The 13557-nt window shown below is 43.4% G+C and overlaps 2 protein-coding genes across 2 annotated transcripts; one reads left to right on the top strand and one right to left on the bottom strand.

Annotated features, from left to right (window-relative positions):
* The first annotated feature begins 2035 nt into the window (after nt 1-2035).
* On the top strand, nt 2036-3768 carry LOC124642919. The gene is made up of 3 exons (XM_047181677.1): nt 2036-2083; nt 3102-3182; nt 3526-3768. The coding sequence occupies exons 1-3, from the start codon at nt 2036-2038 to the stop codon at nt 3766-3768; spliced, it is 372 nt and encodes a 123-aa protein (XP_047037633.1).
* A 3274-nt stretch (nt 3769-7042) lies between these two features.
* On the bottom strand, nt 7043-8975 carry LOC124643081. The gene is made up of 3 exons (XM_047181926.1): nt 8891-8975; nt 8042-8167; nt 7043-7440 (listed from the first exon to the last, which is right to left on the bottom strand). The coding sequence occupies exons 1-3, from the start codon at nt 8967-8969 to the stop codon at nt 7316-7318; spliced, it is 330 nt and encodes a 109-aa protein (XP_047037882.1). The 5' UTR covers nt 8970-8975; the 3' UTR covers nt 7043-7315.
* Between the last annotated feature and the right edge of the window lie 4582 nt (nt 8976-13557).

The following is a 13557-nucleotide window of genomic DNA, read 5'->3' as shown; positions in this document are numbered from 1 at the left end:
CTACAGCTCGTTTTGTGGCTCGTTTTGCAAGCCTGTAAGCGTCGCGATCTTCGGGAGAGTTGGACGCTTGCCACTTCAGAAAAAGTGCTTTCTTCACCCTAGTCTCCCTCTCGACTGTGTCGTCCCACCACCAAGTTTCCTTGTCATACTTGCGTCCACCCTTAGACATTCCCAGCACAGCCTTCGCCGCCTCCGTGACAGATGCCTGAATCCTGTCCCAGTGTTTTTGGACAAGTTCGCCTTCGGCTCCGTCGCACTTGTCGCCGATAGCCGAGGCGAGCATGTGGGACTTGTTTTCATCAAGCATCCACCACCTGATTTGGCGTTGGAAGTGCTCCGGACGTTTGTCTTTGGGCTTCACACAGAGATCCATGACAAGGAGACGGTGTTGCGCAGTGAGACTCTCGCCGGGTATGACCTTGCAGTTGGCTACTTTGCTGATGTGATGCCTTCTAGTGAGTAGGAAGTCGATTTGGGTCGCGTTTCTCCCGCTCCTGTAGGTGATCAAATGGTCAGGTTTCTTTCTGAAAAACGTGTTCACAACGGCCAGGTCGGCTGCGGCACACGTCCGGAGAATCTCTTCCCCTTCCGTGTTCCGGTTACCGTATCCAAAGCCTCCGTGAACCCGTTCAAAATCCACCCCCAACTCACCCACATGACCGTTCAAATCGCCCCCCAAAACGATGTCCTGCGACAACGGGATGCCACTAAGCACATCACCGAGTTTATTCCAGAACGAAATCTTGTCAGCATCGCTACAACCGGCCTGTGGTGCGTATGCACTTATCAAGTGGGTTTGAACCCCCTCGATAAGCACCTTGACTACCATAAGTCGGTCGCTAAGGCATTTCACCTCCAAGATATCGTCGTGCAATCCCTCGGCTAGCACTATAGCTACCCCGTTCTCCCCACCAGGTGCACCCGTATAGATCAGCTTGTAGCCGTTCCCAATGTACCGGGATCTGCTGCCTTTCCACCGAGTCTCCTGCAGGAACGCCACGGCCACCCTCCGCCTGATGAGTACGTCGGCCAGCTCCCTCGCGCGTCCAGTCAACGTGCCAATGTTCCACGTTGCGAAGCGGATCTTCTTTTTGGTAGGGGCTCGCTTCTTTGACCGTGCCCGCCCGTGGCACGGTAGCCCTTGCCCACTTGCCACAGGAGTCGGGCGAAGCTCCTGCGCGCCGTTATGCGGCGGCGCCCTATCCGTGACCCTTTTCCTATTTTTGCTTCCCATTGATGTGGCTATAATGTGGCCTTTACGGAAGCGACTGCCGTCTGACCTTCCAACCCCGAAGGGAAAGCCTGCGCCAGAGCCTCGTTCGTTTTCCAGCAGGTGTACCGACTAGCAGGTGAGGTTGGCTTGGGCCCGATGATCTTGGTGGGCCCCATACACCCAGGTTACCCGAGCAATCCAATACTCCTTAATGAGACTAGTTGTCAAACTTTCATGCTTCTGACTACCCATAGCGAGAATATAATGTTTTAATGACAGCCGGGGCCCAGCAATTTGACGTGCCTTGCAAAATAGGATCTCCTCTTCTCAAGATGATGATGACAAGATGGTGAGTATTCACAGAACGACAGTCCCAAGCGTTGCTCAATCTTCTGATACCACCAGCTCACTTAACATCTCTCTAGCTGCTCCGCACACGTCACTCAGAGATTTCGAACCGTCTTTAACTGTGTGCAGAAATGAGTATTTTATGAATAGTTTGGCACTTATAAACAGTATTCACTAGACGAGGTATATTTACATACAGACACGAAATAATTGTTTGTTTCGAAAACGCAGAATTATTGTCGAAAATAAACAATAAAGAAGACGATTACTCACTAACGATATTGATTACCTCATTTATACAAATATTACACTTTCTATGTAAAATAATGGAAACAATACTAATTCTTCGCGCGTATAAATAGGAGGCATGTCTATTGTTTGGCACGCTGTTTCCTGTCGCCCGCCAGCAGTGCTCTCGGGTGATCGGCGGCGAGTGGCCATCGCAGTGGTATTTCTGCCGGATAGTGTATCATCATGTTCGGAGTCTACAAGCTGATGGTCCTTACACTCTGCTTCGTCTCTGTAAGTCTACAATTATTTCTAGTTTTCTTAACAGCCTCGTTGGTCTAGTTGTTGGTCTGGTTGAATTTCCCCGGGTCGCTGTGTGATCATGTGTCCTGCGCCTGATCTCCAGTCGTGTCGGATTGCCGTCCCATCGCGCTATGAGAGTGAAGGAATAGTGAGTGCACCTGTGTCGAAGCAAATGCTTGTGCACTATAAGTCTCTAGATCGATCGAGAGAGAAGATTTCCGTATATGACAACAGCCACTGTGGCCAACAATCAGTTAGGACCCAATTATTTATAGTTTTATTACCTACTCCAACTTCGAGTAGTAGACGAAAATTTAATGTAGTCCTACGGTTAATGAATTACAATTTATTCTCAGTCCTGTTCATATCATTCGGTTAATGTAGGTCCAGACTCAAGAATGGCAGCTCTCTGTATTACACATAATATATTTTTCCTTGTGTTGTGAAAAAAGTAAATATTTATGTATTTTGTTTGCCATGAACAAGATCAGAGAACAGGCGCGATGACAAAATTCAGAAATAGTGAAAAATAGACACGTATTTTATATTTTAACAAAACATTAACCGTCTTACTACAAAAACTTTTTAACGTCAGTTTAAGACTTGTCTAAAAAAATGTCAAATTATGACGTTGACATATGGTTCATTTTGGAGCCACATTTTTTTTAGACAAGTGTAAAACAGTTGTTAAAGTTTTTGTAGTAAGGCCATAAATATTTATTAAGATATAACGCAACAAAGATTGAGAGTGGGGGGTCGTGACGTCAAGGTTGTGTTTTGTACTTAGAGGTGACGTAACAAAATATTACATCGTGTTATATCTTCGTTGTTATTTGTTTGTGAGAGAAAATAAAAAATACGTGTCAATTTAGGGTTATCTTAAAGACGGACTGATTACTTTTTTTCATTCGTCATGCCTGCTTATGCCACTTCCATGGGATGCTCTGTGGGACTTATGTCATTTCTACCTACCTACTACCAATTCTAAGCTTGGTGTGCTTCGTTCCAGCAGTCGCGGGCGCGCCTGTCCGTCACGGTGATGGACCGCGACTACGGCAGCGTGCAGCACAGCGACGTGCTCGTCACACACGTGAGTGTCTACATTACTGACTGGCTCCCGAGCTTTGTTCCAGCAGTCGCGGGCGCGCCTGTCCGTCACGGTGATGGACCGCGACTACGGCAGCGTGCAGCACAGCGACGTGCTCGTCACACACGTGAGTGTCTACATTACTGACTGGCTTCCGAGCTTTGTTCCAGCAGTCGCAGGCGCGCCTACCCGTCACGGTGATGGACCGCGACTACGTTATCTTTCCACTACATTCCAAATACCATCTAACAGATTGAACGGTTCTATAAACACTGTAACTTCCCGACTTCGCTGGGGATGTATTTTAAAGCTACAAGTACACCACTAACGTTGGATGTGTGGACAGATCAGACGCGTGCTGGACAGCATGGGCGCGCTGCGCGTGACGCTGCACCCGCGCGTGCGCGTGCTATACGAGTTGCTCCGGCGCGACGCTCGCCTGCGCGGCGACCACGCGCTCCGCAAGCCGACCCCCGCCAGCCTTAGCCGCGATCAGCTGTTCGCGCTCGACTTCCACCGCACCCTCACGCCGGCCTACGACGTCAACAAGCTGAACAGGATATTCACCACGACTGAGCGGAACTTCTGATACACGTACAATGTTTCATAGATAGTGTTATTTGAATTTAAGTAGGTAGGCTTTTCAAATAAAATAATTTGTCTTTTTAGTTTCTGTTTGTTTTGTGCCCTGACGTGTGTAGTTGCTAGGAAGTTTTATAGTGTTCAGAATATGGTTATAATCCTTGTCTAATATATCCTTTGTTTGGTAGGTGTAAAATCATCAAATAATCCCTTCTGCTGTGGGAAGTAACGGCAGTTTACGACCTTTACTGATTAAATTACACCTGCATTCCCTTCTAGAGCTCTTTGTGTTCTAGTTCCACGATAACTGTATAACGAAGAATCCTGCAGTTCAATTGAATTTACGTATGGATGTGTAATTTGGGCTGTTGTTTATCCACTTCAAATAACAAACTCTTACAATTACAACAATTCTGCCCTCGTCCCGTGTCACGGAGTAAGGAAAGATGTGCGGAGATGCCATCATGCAGGAAGCTCAGGCAGGTTCTTCTGTGTTAAATACGTATGGTGGGCATGGCCAAAACATCAGTTACAAGTAGACTAACAAGCGCGTTACGGTTCTTTGAAACATCTGACAACGATTTTTGGTATCATAAAAATTTACCTACTAGTTCCAATGAGAGGTATAAGAGTGGAGACAGAGACGTTCCCAGAACACCCGCATTCAGGCGGCGATACTTTCTTAGGAGATTTTCGTTATAGCACCTCCACTAGTCATTTTGTTCTCGCTTCAGCTGATCGCTCGCTCCCGATGTGCCGTGACACGTACCTGTGACGTCACGTGCACACCGCGCCGCACAGCGCGCGCGCTCGGCCGCCGCGCTGCGGTGCAGAGCGAGGCGCGTCCTGTGCGGCCGGGTGTACAGCGGTTATGTTGACCTCGCACAAACTGATGCTGAGTGCTAGCTTGCTGATTATTTTTGAGTCCTAGTGTTGTACTGGATACAAACGCTTTTGGATTCTAATATTATCCTAAGAAGAGCGCAAATGAACAGTAACAAATTAAGAAGTTTATTTGCTTAAAATGCAGACCTAAACATTTAATATTTATCGAAACTAACCTAAACTAGATCAATTATACGCAGAGTATATTACGAACAAACGCACCAATCATAACGGCAAACAGACACATTGTGTTAACATACATAGACGTAGATTACATAGTTAATCCGAGCACAATCAATGAAATGCCCGTCGGCTTGTCTTTGTGCGACCACATCGCGACACAATGCTGCCCCGGAACACTTGCACAGTTACTGCACAATGCACTCCGATACAATGCTCAATGATCACCGCTATCAACGGCGACAAATCGCCGCCAAAACGTCGACAAATCGCTACCAATTAAACGATAGATGTCGCTACCAGCCATTACGTGTAACATGCCCTAGTGTATCGATATCGAGCCGACACTACTCTATTGTTAGAGCTCGCCGAATGTCGGTCATCTGTCGATAAACATGGCTTCTGATTGAAATGCATTGAGTAGAGGTGCGCACCATCTGCTCGATATTTGGGAGCATTTACAATGTAATTTGATAGAGTACGTGTACCGTAGGTGTGTATTCCAGTGTTTATCTTAGTATATAGGTAGCGATATAAATGCTAACATTTCTAAAACTAAGCTTACGGACATTCAAAGAAAATATGTACATTAAATTAAATCTACGCTCGTAATTTTATTTTTTCGTCTTATTATGGTATTCTTCTTTTAAACTTACAGCAGATACGATACCTATGTATGTGATTTTTGCTCATTAGTGAATGAACGTTTCCAAGTACAAAGAAGCTATGAATCTCCCTTGTCTCCTGTCTATCCTCTGTCTCCGTATGTTTACAAACATCAAGTTAAGCTCTTTGAAGCTAGTGAGTGATTGTGAGCCGAGCGCTTCCGAGGATAGCCGACAATGGCCGAGCGCTTCCGAGGATAGCGGACAATGGCCGAGCGCTTCCGAGGATAGCCGACAATGGCCGAGTGAGCAACAGGGAGTTTTGGACAATAGGTAAAGCAGTTGCATGTTGTTTGTGCTGGACTGGCTGGATTATGCTGATCATGCATAGGAACACAAGCCATAAACATAGAGGACCATTTCATAGTGCATTCACAAAGAAGTTTATAGTTTTTATGGACAATTGCATTATTTGCCAGAATTGATGTTTATATTTAAAATACAGAAAGATAAACAATACCAGTGATGCAAAAAATATCATTCAAAACATCTACACGCTGACACTCTTGCATATAAAAAGAGTTGTTACTCTTGCTGTATTATTTAAACAAAGTTCGTAATCTTCTGCTTAAAATACGCACATCTTACACCTAAATAATAGAAGAAAATGTTGGTGCACGTTAATTCTGTCGCGCGTCGCAGCGACGCACGACACGCATCGCGCGCGTCTGATGTATTATGTAAATACTGTGTCGATGACGCGACAACTCGCACCTGTTTTAATTTATTCCAATTCTAAGATTTATATGAGAACGCAAAAAGAGCCCCTTGGAACACTCGTGAATATGTATCAGACACATTGAATAATTCACATGCTGTAGGATTAAATCCGACGGATTGGTGTGCACTCGTGTGAGGTCGGGCGAGGTCGGGCGCGCTCGGGCGCACTCGGGCGCACTCGGGACAGCTCGGGTGATTCCGGTGACTGTGACCTGACGTGTGGACATTTGCTAAGTGATGCGGAATACGTGTGAAAGTCAAGTTTCACAGAAGGTGGTAGTGGATACAAGATACTTTATTTGTAAAAAACATGGGTGTACATATAATTATGCAGGTTATTATACAAGAAAATAAAGTTACCATTCATGTTTGGCCTCTTAGGCGTACAAATATTCAAAAAAATAAAATTTAAAATAAGGAACATTCTTAAAATTTTACTTAAAATTAGGTTAAAAATATAATAAATAATCTACTAGCAAAACAGTCTTAAGTTTCAGGCAATTACTTTATCATTTAAGAATTCTGAGATATTGTAGTATGCTTTCTTTTCTAGGAATTTCTGCAGTCGTTTTTTAAATATTTGAGAATTTTCTTCCTTCCAACTTTTTGGCAGTTTATTGTATACAATGGGGATATATTCTTACTACAGGTGAGCGATGTCTGTGCTTTTGGCCAAAGATTCGATGCGATCTAAGACTAACAGGACAACATTACTATTACCGCATCATGTGCTATATGCGTTCATGTCACACCTTATGTGACTTAGCATTATTTTCTATCATTTCTAGATCCAGCGGTCAAAGTGTGCCTTATAAATAATTAAAACAAGCCTTCATTAATTGGAATTTTATTTTGACAATGCGATATGAATTATTCTCGTTCAGAATAATGTGTGAAACAGGCTATTAAACATACTGGTACATAGGTGCACAGTACAGTGAGAATCTGTCGACATTTGAAAAGTTTACAACAAAATATGACAAGTACTAGATACCGAAAATATCAAGGAAGATTAGCAGGAGACGAAAGTATGGTCAAAAGATCTGAGTGTGGGTGATCCAAACAAGAAACAATTCAGTTTCCTTCAGTAGATCCACGAGGGCGCTAGTTGCTCTTGAGCATGGCTGGACCACACTTGCAAAATCCCTTCTTATGGTCAACATCATTGGCGCAGAAGCAATTCTGGCCAGGCTTGCCCAGCCACTGGCACTCGAAGTTCTCGTAACAGCCTGAAAACATAAAGTTTATTTATTTACTTACACCACTAATCTACCATCACAGGTTTATCTTGACCTTATCCTAACTTAATGCAATAGACAGGACACAATTCTATGCAATTAGAAATGAAAAACTCAAAAAAATACAACGAACAACATCAAAACATAAAAATTACAACATAAAATTAAAGGTCTCAAAAATAATATTAGATTAGATGAGATCAGCGCGTTGGAGCGGTTGGGATATATCTCTGACGTTATACTGTAACAACGACTGCTACTAACAATTCGGAGATTACAGTTTTATGTTCCTAGGAACAAGAGGTGTAACATTGTCATTTTGCAGATAAATGGTAATCTTGTGAAAACTTTTAAAATCCAAAAAAAGCTTTCGGGACGAACCAGGAATGAATCCGGTGCAGTGCAGTCACGCTTACAACTACTGCGCCTAACGCGCTAGTCAGTGCTTCTCCCAAGTTTTTGAAGACTTAATCAAACAAGCAAGACCGTCTAAAGTCCATTAGATCTAAGTCATCACTTTCAATCAAATTGTAGGTGAAGAATAAAACGTAGCAAATGCGTACTGCTGCTAAGAGGTGCAAGACAAGCTTACCGTAGAAGAAGCCATCGTCGTAGCTGCAGTAGCACCGGCTCTGCTCACTCTTGGATTGCCACGGAGCGCGCAGACATGTGCAGTTCTTGCCCAGCTGATCGACGCACTGCTGGTCCGTGTAGCAATCTGCAATCATCACAACTGGTACACCGGGATAGCTCCTCACTACCAACTAATAATGCTCTCAGCGACTGTTCTCTCTAAGGCGATCGGCGCTAGCAATCAGGCAACGTTCTGAATTCTGATTACCCGTAACGACTGCCGTAGATGTTCAAATGAACCACTTTACCGTGCCTTCCGTAATACGGAAGAGTTCGACATCACAAGATGATCACCCATCCACGAATCGACCGCGGCGAGCGTTGTTTGACTTCATGATCGATTGATGCCGCTGACTTCGCTACGGGCTCTTCTCTCTTCATCATCTTCCGCGCCTTTTCCAAAATATGTTGGGGTCGGCCTCCAGTCTAACCGGATGTGCTGTATACCAGTGTGCCACAAGGAGTGAAGCCCTGAAATCCTTAACCCAGTTACCCGGACAACCCAATACCCCTTGGGAAGACTGGTTGTCAGACTTACAGGCTTCTGACTACCCGTAACGACTGCCAAGGATGTTCAATGACAGCCGGGACCTACAATTTAAAGTGCCATCCGAAACACAGTCATTGGTAACCAAGAAATTCTTAGAAAGTATATACAAACTTAGAAAAGTTGCATTGGTACTTGACTGACCTGGAATCGAACCCATGAACTCATACTTGAGAGGTTGGTTCTTTACATACTAGGCCACCACGACATTTTTTTTTTCGACGAGCTCTTCTCTCTCTTATTCTATGTTGGTATACATACTGTCCCGGTACCACGGAGCTACCATCGCCCACCCCGCCGTCGCCAAGCTCACCAATACAAACACAGCCAGAGCCCTCATTACGCACACAGATGCAACTCTCACACGCGCGTGCGTTATATACACTCGCGCAGTAATCGATTATGTATAGTGCATGCGACTCGATACAACTTAAGTGTAGTTCACAAATCTAGTTATTACTGAACTACACGACACGGAAATTGGGTCAGCTACACAATGTAATATTTTTCAAAGAATTAATAAAAAAAGTGTTAAAGCAATTAAGGAAATGTTCACGTTTGTCAGCAAATGTTCTGAATTGGCGACAGTGAAAACTTATCATGAGGTGGAACATCTGAGCAGGAAATCGTTTACATAATTAGAAACAGTTCTACAAATATTTTTATTGAAATTTTTTGAGTATTAATTAGGTAGCCATCGTATTATACGTAATTTTAATCGTAAAACCCATTCTAAACACAACTAAATAAATCTCGTAAAAAATATTTTTGCCAAATGGTCAAAGTTTTGTTTGACTTCATTTTATTGCCAGCGAGTGTAACATTTTGATTAATATAATGTAATATAATGAAGTGGCGCATTTTATTTTAAAGCGATTACTAAAACCATAATGAAAAAGTTTTACATTACATTAAAACCATATTATATTAAAACTGTTAAACACAGGAATGAATTTTATTCAGTGCGCAAAGTCAACTTATACATAAATAAGTTTTATAGACACCTACGTATATTTTTATTTTGTTGTGTATTAGTACAAAAAAAAAATGTTATTAATAGCGAATTTTTTTTTGCACTCTGCTTAATATGCATGCCTGAATATATGTTGTATAACGACCAAAGGATGGTTTATGCCTAGTAAACAGCAGTTACCCGGTGTTACATAACAGTAGTAAATCAAAATAGAAATAATTGCGCGATATAAGTATATAATTATTATGACCACTAGATGCCATAGTCCGGGCTAGCTATGAGTTTCTTAAAACAAACTCAGCGACTTCGTCAAGACCCGGGAGTTGAACCCGAGACCTCGTGCACGACAGTCGCACTTGCGGCCTCTAGATATTGAGTCAGAGTCTCAAATAACGGCATAAACAACAAACATATACTTATAGGATATCAGTAGCACCTTACGGCTATTCGCAATGTTAGTTCTATCTGTTCTTTGCTTACAAGAGATAGGCATCTGACTTTACTTGTGAGGGGCTACTTTCTAAATTCTATCTCTAGTGAACAAATCAACATTAAGGTAGAATATTGTTACAGCCGATACTCATACGATATCTTCAGCAGTAGAGAGTTATTTGTCTCACACCTAAAGCTGCTAGTAGAGAGTCATTTGTCTCAAATTGGTCCACGTCAGACTTTTTGCAGGACCAATTAATCGGACCGATTTTTGTAGGACGTTCTGACCAGGATTTTTTGAAGGGCATGTGCGTTGCGCAATTATATAAGTGTGTTGTCCGATTCACGTCTGTATCAACTTGATACTATCAAGCACGTTAATGTCGGTCCTGCGCCTGATCTCTCTCCGGTCGTGTCGGATTGCCGTCACATAGCGCTATGAGAGTGAAGGAATAGTGAGTGCACCTGTGTCTGCGCAAATGCTCGTGCACTATAATATGTCCTGCGCAGTTGGCTAATCTCCTTACACGAGAACAGCCGCCGTAGCCGATAATAATAGGCTAGCAATTTTCTCCTACATAAAATCGGTATTCTTACCATCGCATTTCTGAGGTTAGGAATTATGTAGTCGTAGGGCGCGGTGCACACCGGCGGACAAATGCACTGTTTTATTGCATTCAGTGAGCTGCTAGCTTTAATGACACTTGCTTAGTGTGGACATCAGGAGAGAATGTTATTACTTAAAAGCCCAACTGAAGGGAAAAACTTATGTACTTCGTGTTTTGGAATTACCGAGAAGGCTCATAAAATGTGAACGTAACTTTTACGTGTTACGTGTGTGACCTTACTATTATTTAATTAAGTTCCTAGGAAAATACTTGCTGCCTTTATTGAAAAGGAAAAATATTTATCAAGAAGAAATACAACAGCTAAGTAGTTTTTTTGTTTGCGAAGTTGTGAATTTTCTCTTTCATTGATCGAGGTGTTGGAATAAAATTATCATCTATACTTATAATAAATCTGTAGAGAGGTCAATTCTGTACATTGAATATATTTCCAAACTATTAGGGGGTGATACGTGATTGATACTGATGCCAAAAATGCAGTCAGTAAAATTTTTGTATGTCTGTCTGTCTGTATGTTCGTTATGGAAACTAAAACTACTTGACGGATTTCAACGAAACTTGGTACAATGATTCTTCATATACCTGGGCAGGTTATAGGATACTTTTCATCACGCTACGGTCAATAGGAGCAGAGCAGTGAAGGTAAATGTTTTGTAAATGTTGGGAAAACGGGAGAAGTTACTCCACTTTTTAAGCTTCCGTCGCGTGTGCAGCCTTAATGGTTAAAGCTACACAGAAACAATGTATGACGAAAATTTTTTCCTTAAAATTATGTAAAAAATATACCATGACAGTATATGTCTATCTTTTATGGATGGCTCAGAATAACACGTTAGTCCGAATCTAACGCGGACGAAGTCACTGGCAGAAGCTAGTTTAAAATAAAAGTATTTTATCTCAATGTGACATTTCTGAATTCTGTACAGAAGTCCCTCAATTTACTTGGTCTTGGTTAATTTGCAATTTAGGAGAATTGAACTCCTGCTCCCTTGGTGCATTGACGTTATTAGCTGAAAAGTTTTAACTATTTTAATAGTTATTTCATTAAATAAATAAAGTTGTACGCTTAATGTATTATGTACATGTAATTATGTTTTTTAATCAGTTACGCTCATTTATGGCAAACAGTTTGCTTTTTTAAATAGATTAATGTCAAAATATAAAAAGTAAAATAACTTTGCTTTACTTAGGTATTTAAGGCGTAATATTCATAGCATTTCTTTTTAAAGTTAACACTAATAAAGAAGCTAATAAATAATAATAATATTTTTTCTCTCCCAAAATCTTTTTGATAAATAATTATAATTTACATATATATTTGATAAACAAAACACTGAAATTCACGTTAACAATAACATAATACCATGACTGGCAAAGAAACACCTATGTATATCGAAAATCAAGAGACACATCGGCAGAGAGATGTAAGGAGAGAACAGTAAGTTCAAAATGTTGACGAGAGCGGCCCGCCTACGCGCACGACTACCATCTCCGGGATCGTTGCTCAGCTCCGCCTCGCCGCCGCCGGGCCCTGGACCACTAGAAACACCGGCGGCTGCAGTAGCGTCGAGCTCGAGCGACGAATACTTTTCCCCGCCAACGTCGCCACCACCTGTACGTCGGCAGCGGAGACGCCGGCCACCGACGGGCTTGGGATCGGGGGACCATCAGGTCCCTAGCAGGGTCCCCGCTACCGGTGGTTGTGTGCAGCGCATGAGATGGACTCTAAGAATGAACGAGAACGTCATGCGCGCATACTACGGATCCACAGAGGGAGGAACTAACCTCACTGCGTACCGTGATAGGATGCTGTCTCTGTTCCAGGTGCTTGAGCCAGCCGTCAACGTATCGGCCCAACGACTGTCGGATCAGGTGCGGGTTATTCAGCGCAATCACAGACTGGACGACGCCGCACTTGATCGGCTGCGCTTAGAGATGCTGAGCAGCCCTATGGTCACCACCTCGTCACAGGCCGCGGTGCCACCGCCACCTTCAGGCGGAGTCACACCGCGGTCCAATCTCGTTGAACGGGATGAGGACGATAGGGTTGTAACGGTAAGTACTCAGTGCAACGAACGCTTGAGGAGTGCTCTGGAAGATGCGATTCAGGAGTTTAGGTACTCACCCGTCGAAAACCGACCGCGACTACCTCGCTTGCCTATGCACAGACAGAATAGGGCGTTGGTGTGTGCTCTGGATTCGCTGTTGGAAAAATATTTTGAAAACAGCGAAGACCTCCTTGATACACACTCAATTATGTATTGCTCGGCTGTTGCTGCATGTCGTGTAGCTAATGTCAAATTCCCTGACAGTAACAGAGCTACACGACCAAAATCAGCGGTACCAGCTTGGCAGTGCAGGATTGAGCGTCGTATCGAGGGGGCCAGAGTACTCATTGGCAAACTATATTGCTTCAGGGAGGGTAATACCCGACCACGGGTGATGCGCTTTGTGAGGCGTGCATTCCTGGGGACTGGACTCAGTTCTCATGAATATATGCCGCGTGTCACGGAGCGCATCGACTTCCTGAAGCAAAAAGTCTGTGCATGGGCGAGCCGTATTCGAAGGTATAAACGACGGGTAGAACGTTACACCCAGAATCGTATGTTCCAGAGTGATCAAAGATGGGTATATAGAACTTGGGAGCAACCTGAGCAATGCGTGATGGACGGGAGCCGACCGGATGATGGTGCCACAAACATGTTTTGGCGCAACCTCTGGTCGACGCCCGTATTTCACGAGGAGGGTGACTGGACACGTGATGTTGAACGGGAGTGTGAACAAATACCAGAAATGGAGGAGGTCAATATTACCTCCTCCGACGTAGCCTGTGCAGTTCGTCCGATGCAAAACTGGAAATCACCAGGACCGGATGGACTGCACAATTTCTGGTTAAA

Source organism: Helicoverpa zea, chromosome 26 (assembly GCF_022581195.2).
Source record: "Helicoverpa zea isolate HzStark_Cry1AcR chromosome 26, ilHelZeax1.1, whole genome shotgun sequence".
Taxonomy (NCBI): domain Eukaryota; kingdom Metazoa; phylum Arthropoda; class Insecta; order Lepidoptera; family Noctuidae; genus Helicoverpa; species Helicoverpa zea.
This window is presented reverse-complemented; position numbering and strand designations above follow the sequence as displayed.

Coding starts and splice junctions, on each gene's coding strand:
- LOC124643081 (XM_047181926.1), bottom strand. CDS start 8,969: ATGAGGGCTCTGGCTGTGTTTGTATTGGTGAGCTTGGCGACGGCGGGG. Junction 8,168..8,890: donor AGCTCCGTGGTACCGGGACA/GTATGTATACCA, acceptor TGATGATTGCAG/ATTGCTACACGGACCAGCAG. Junction 7,441..8,041: donor CGACGATGGCTTCTTCTACG/GTAAGCTTGTCT, acceptor TTATGTTTTCAG/GCTGTTACGAGAACTTCGAG.
- LOC124642919 (XM_047181677.1), top strand. CDS start 2,036: ATGTTCGGAGTCTACAAGCTGATGGTCCTTACACTCTGCTTCGTCTCT. Junction 2,084..3,101: donor TTACACTCTGCTTCGTCTCT/GTAAGTCTACAA, acceptor GCTTCGTTCCAG/CAGTCGCGGGCGCGCCTGTC. Junction 3,183..3,525: donor GCGACGTGCTCGTCACACAC/GTGAGTGTCTAC, acceptor ATGTGTGGACAG/ATCAGACGCGTGCTGGACAG.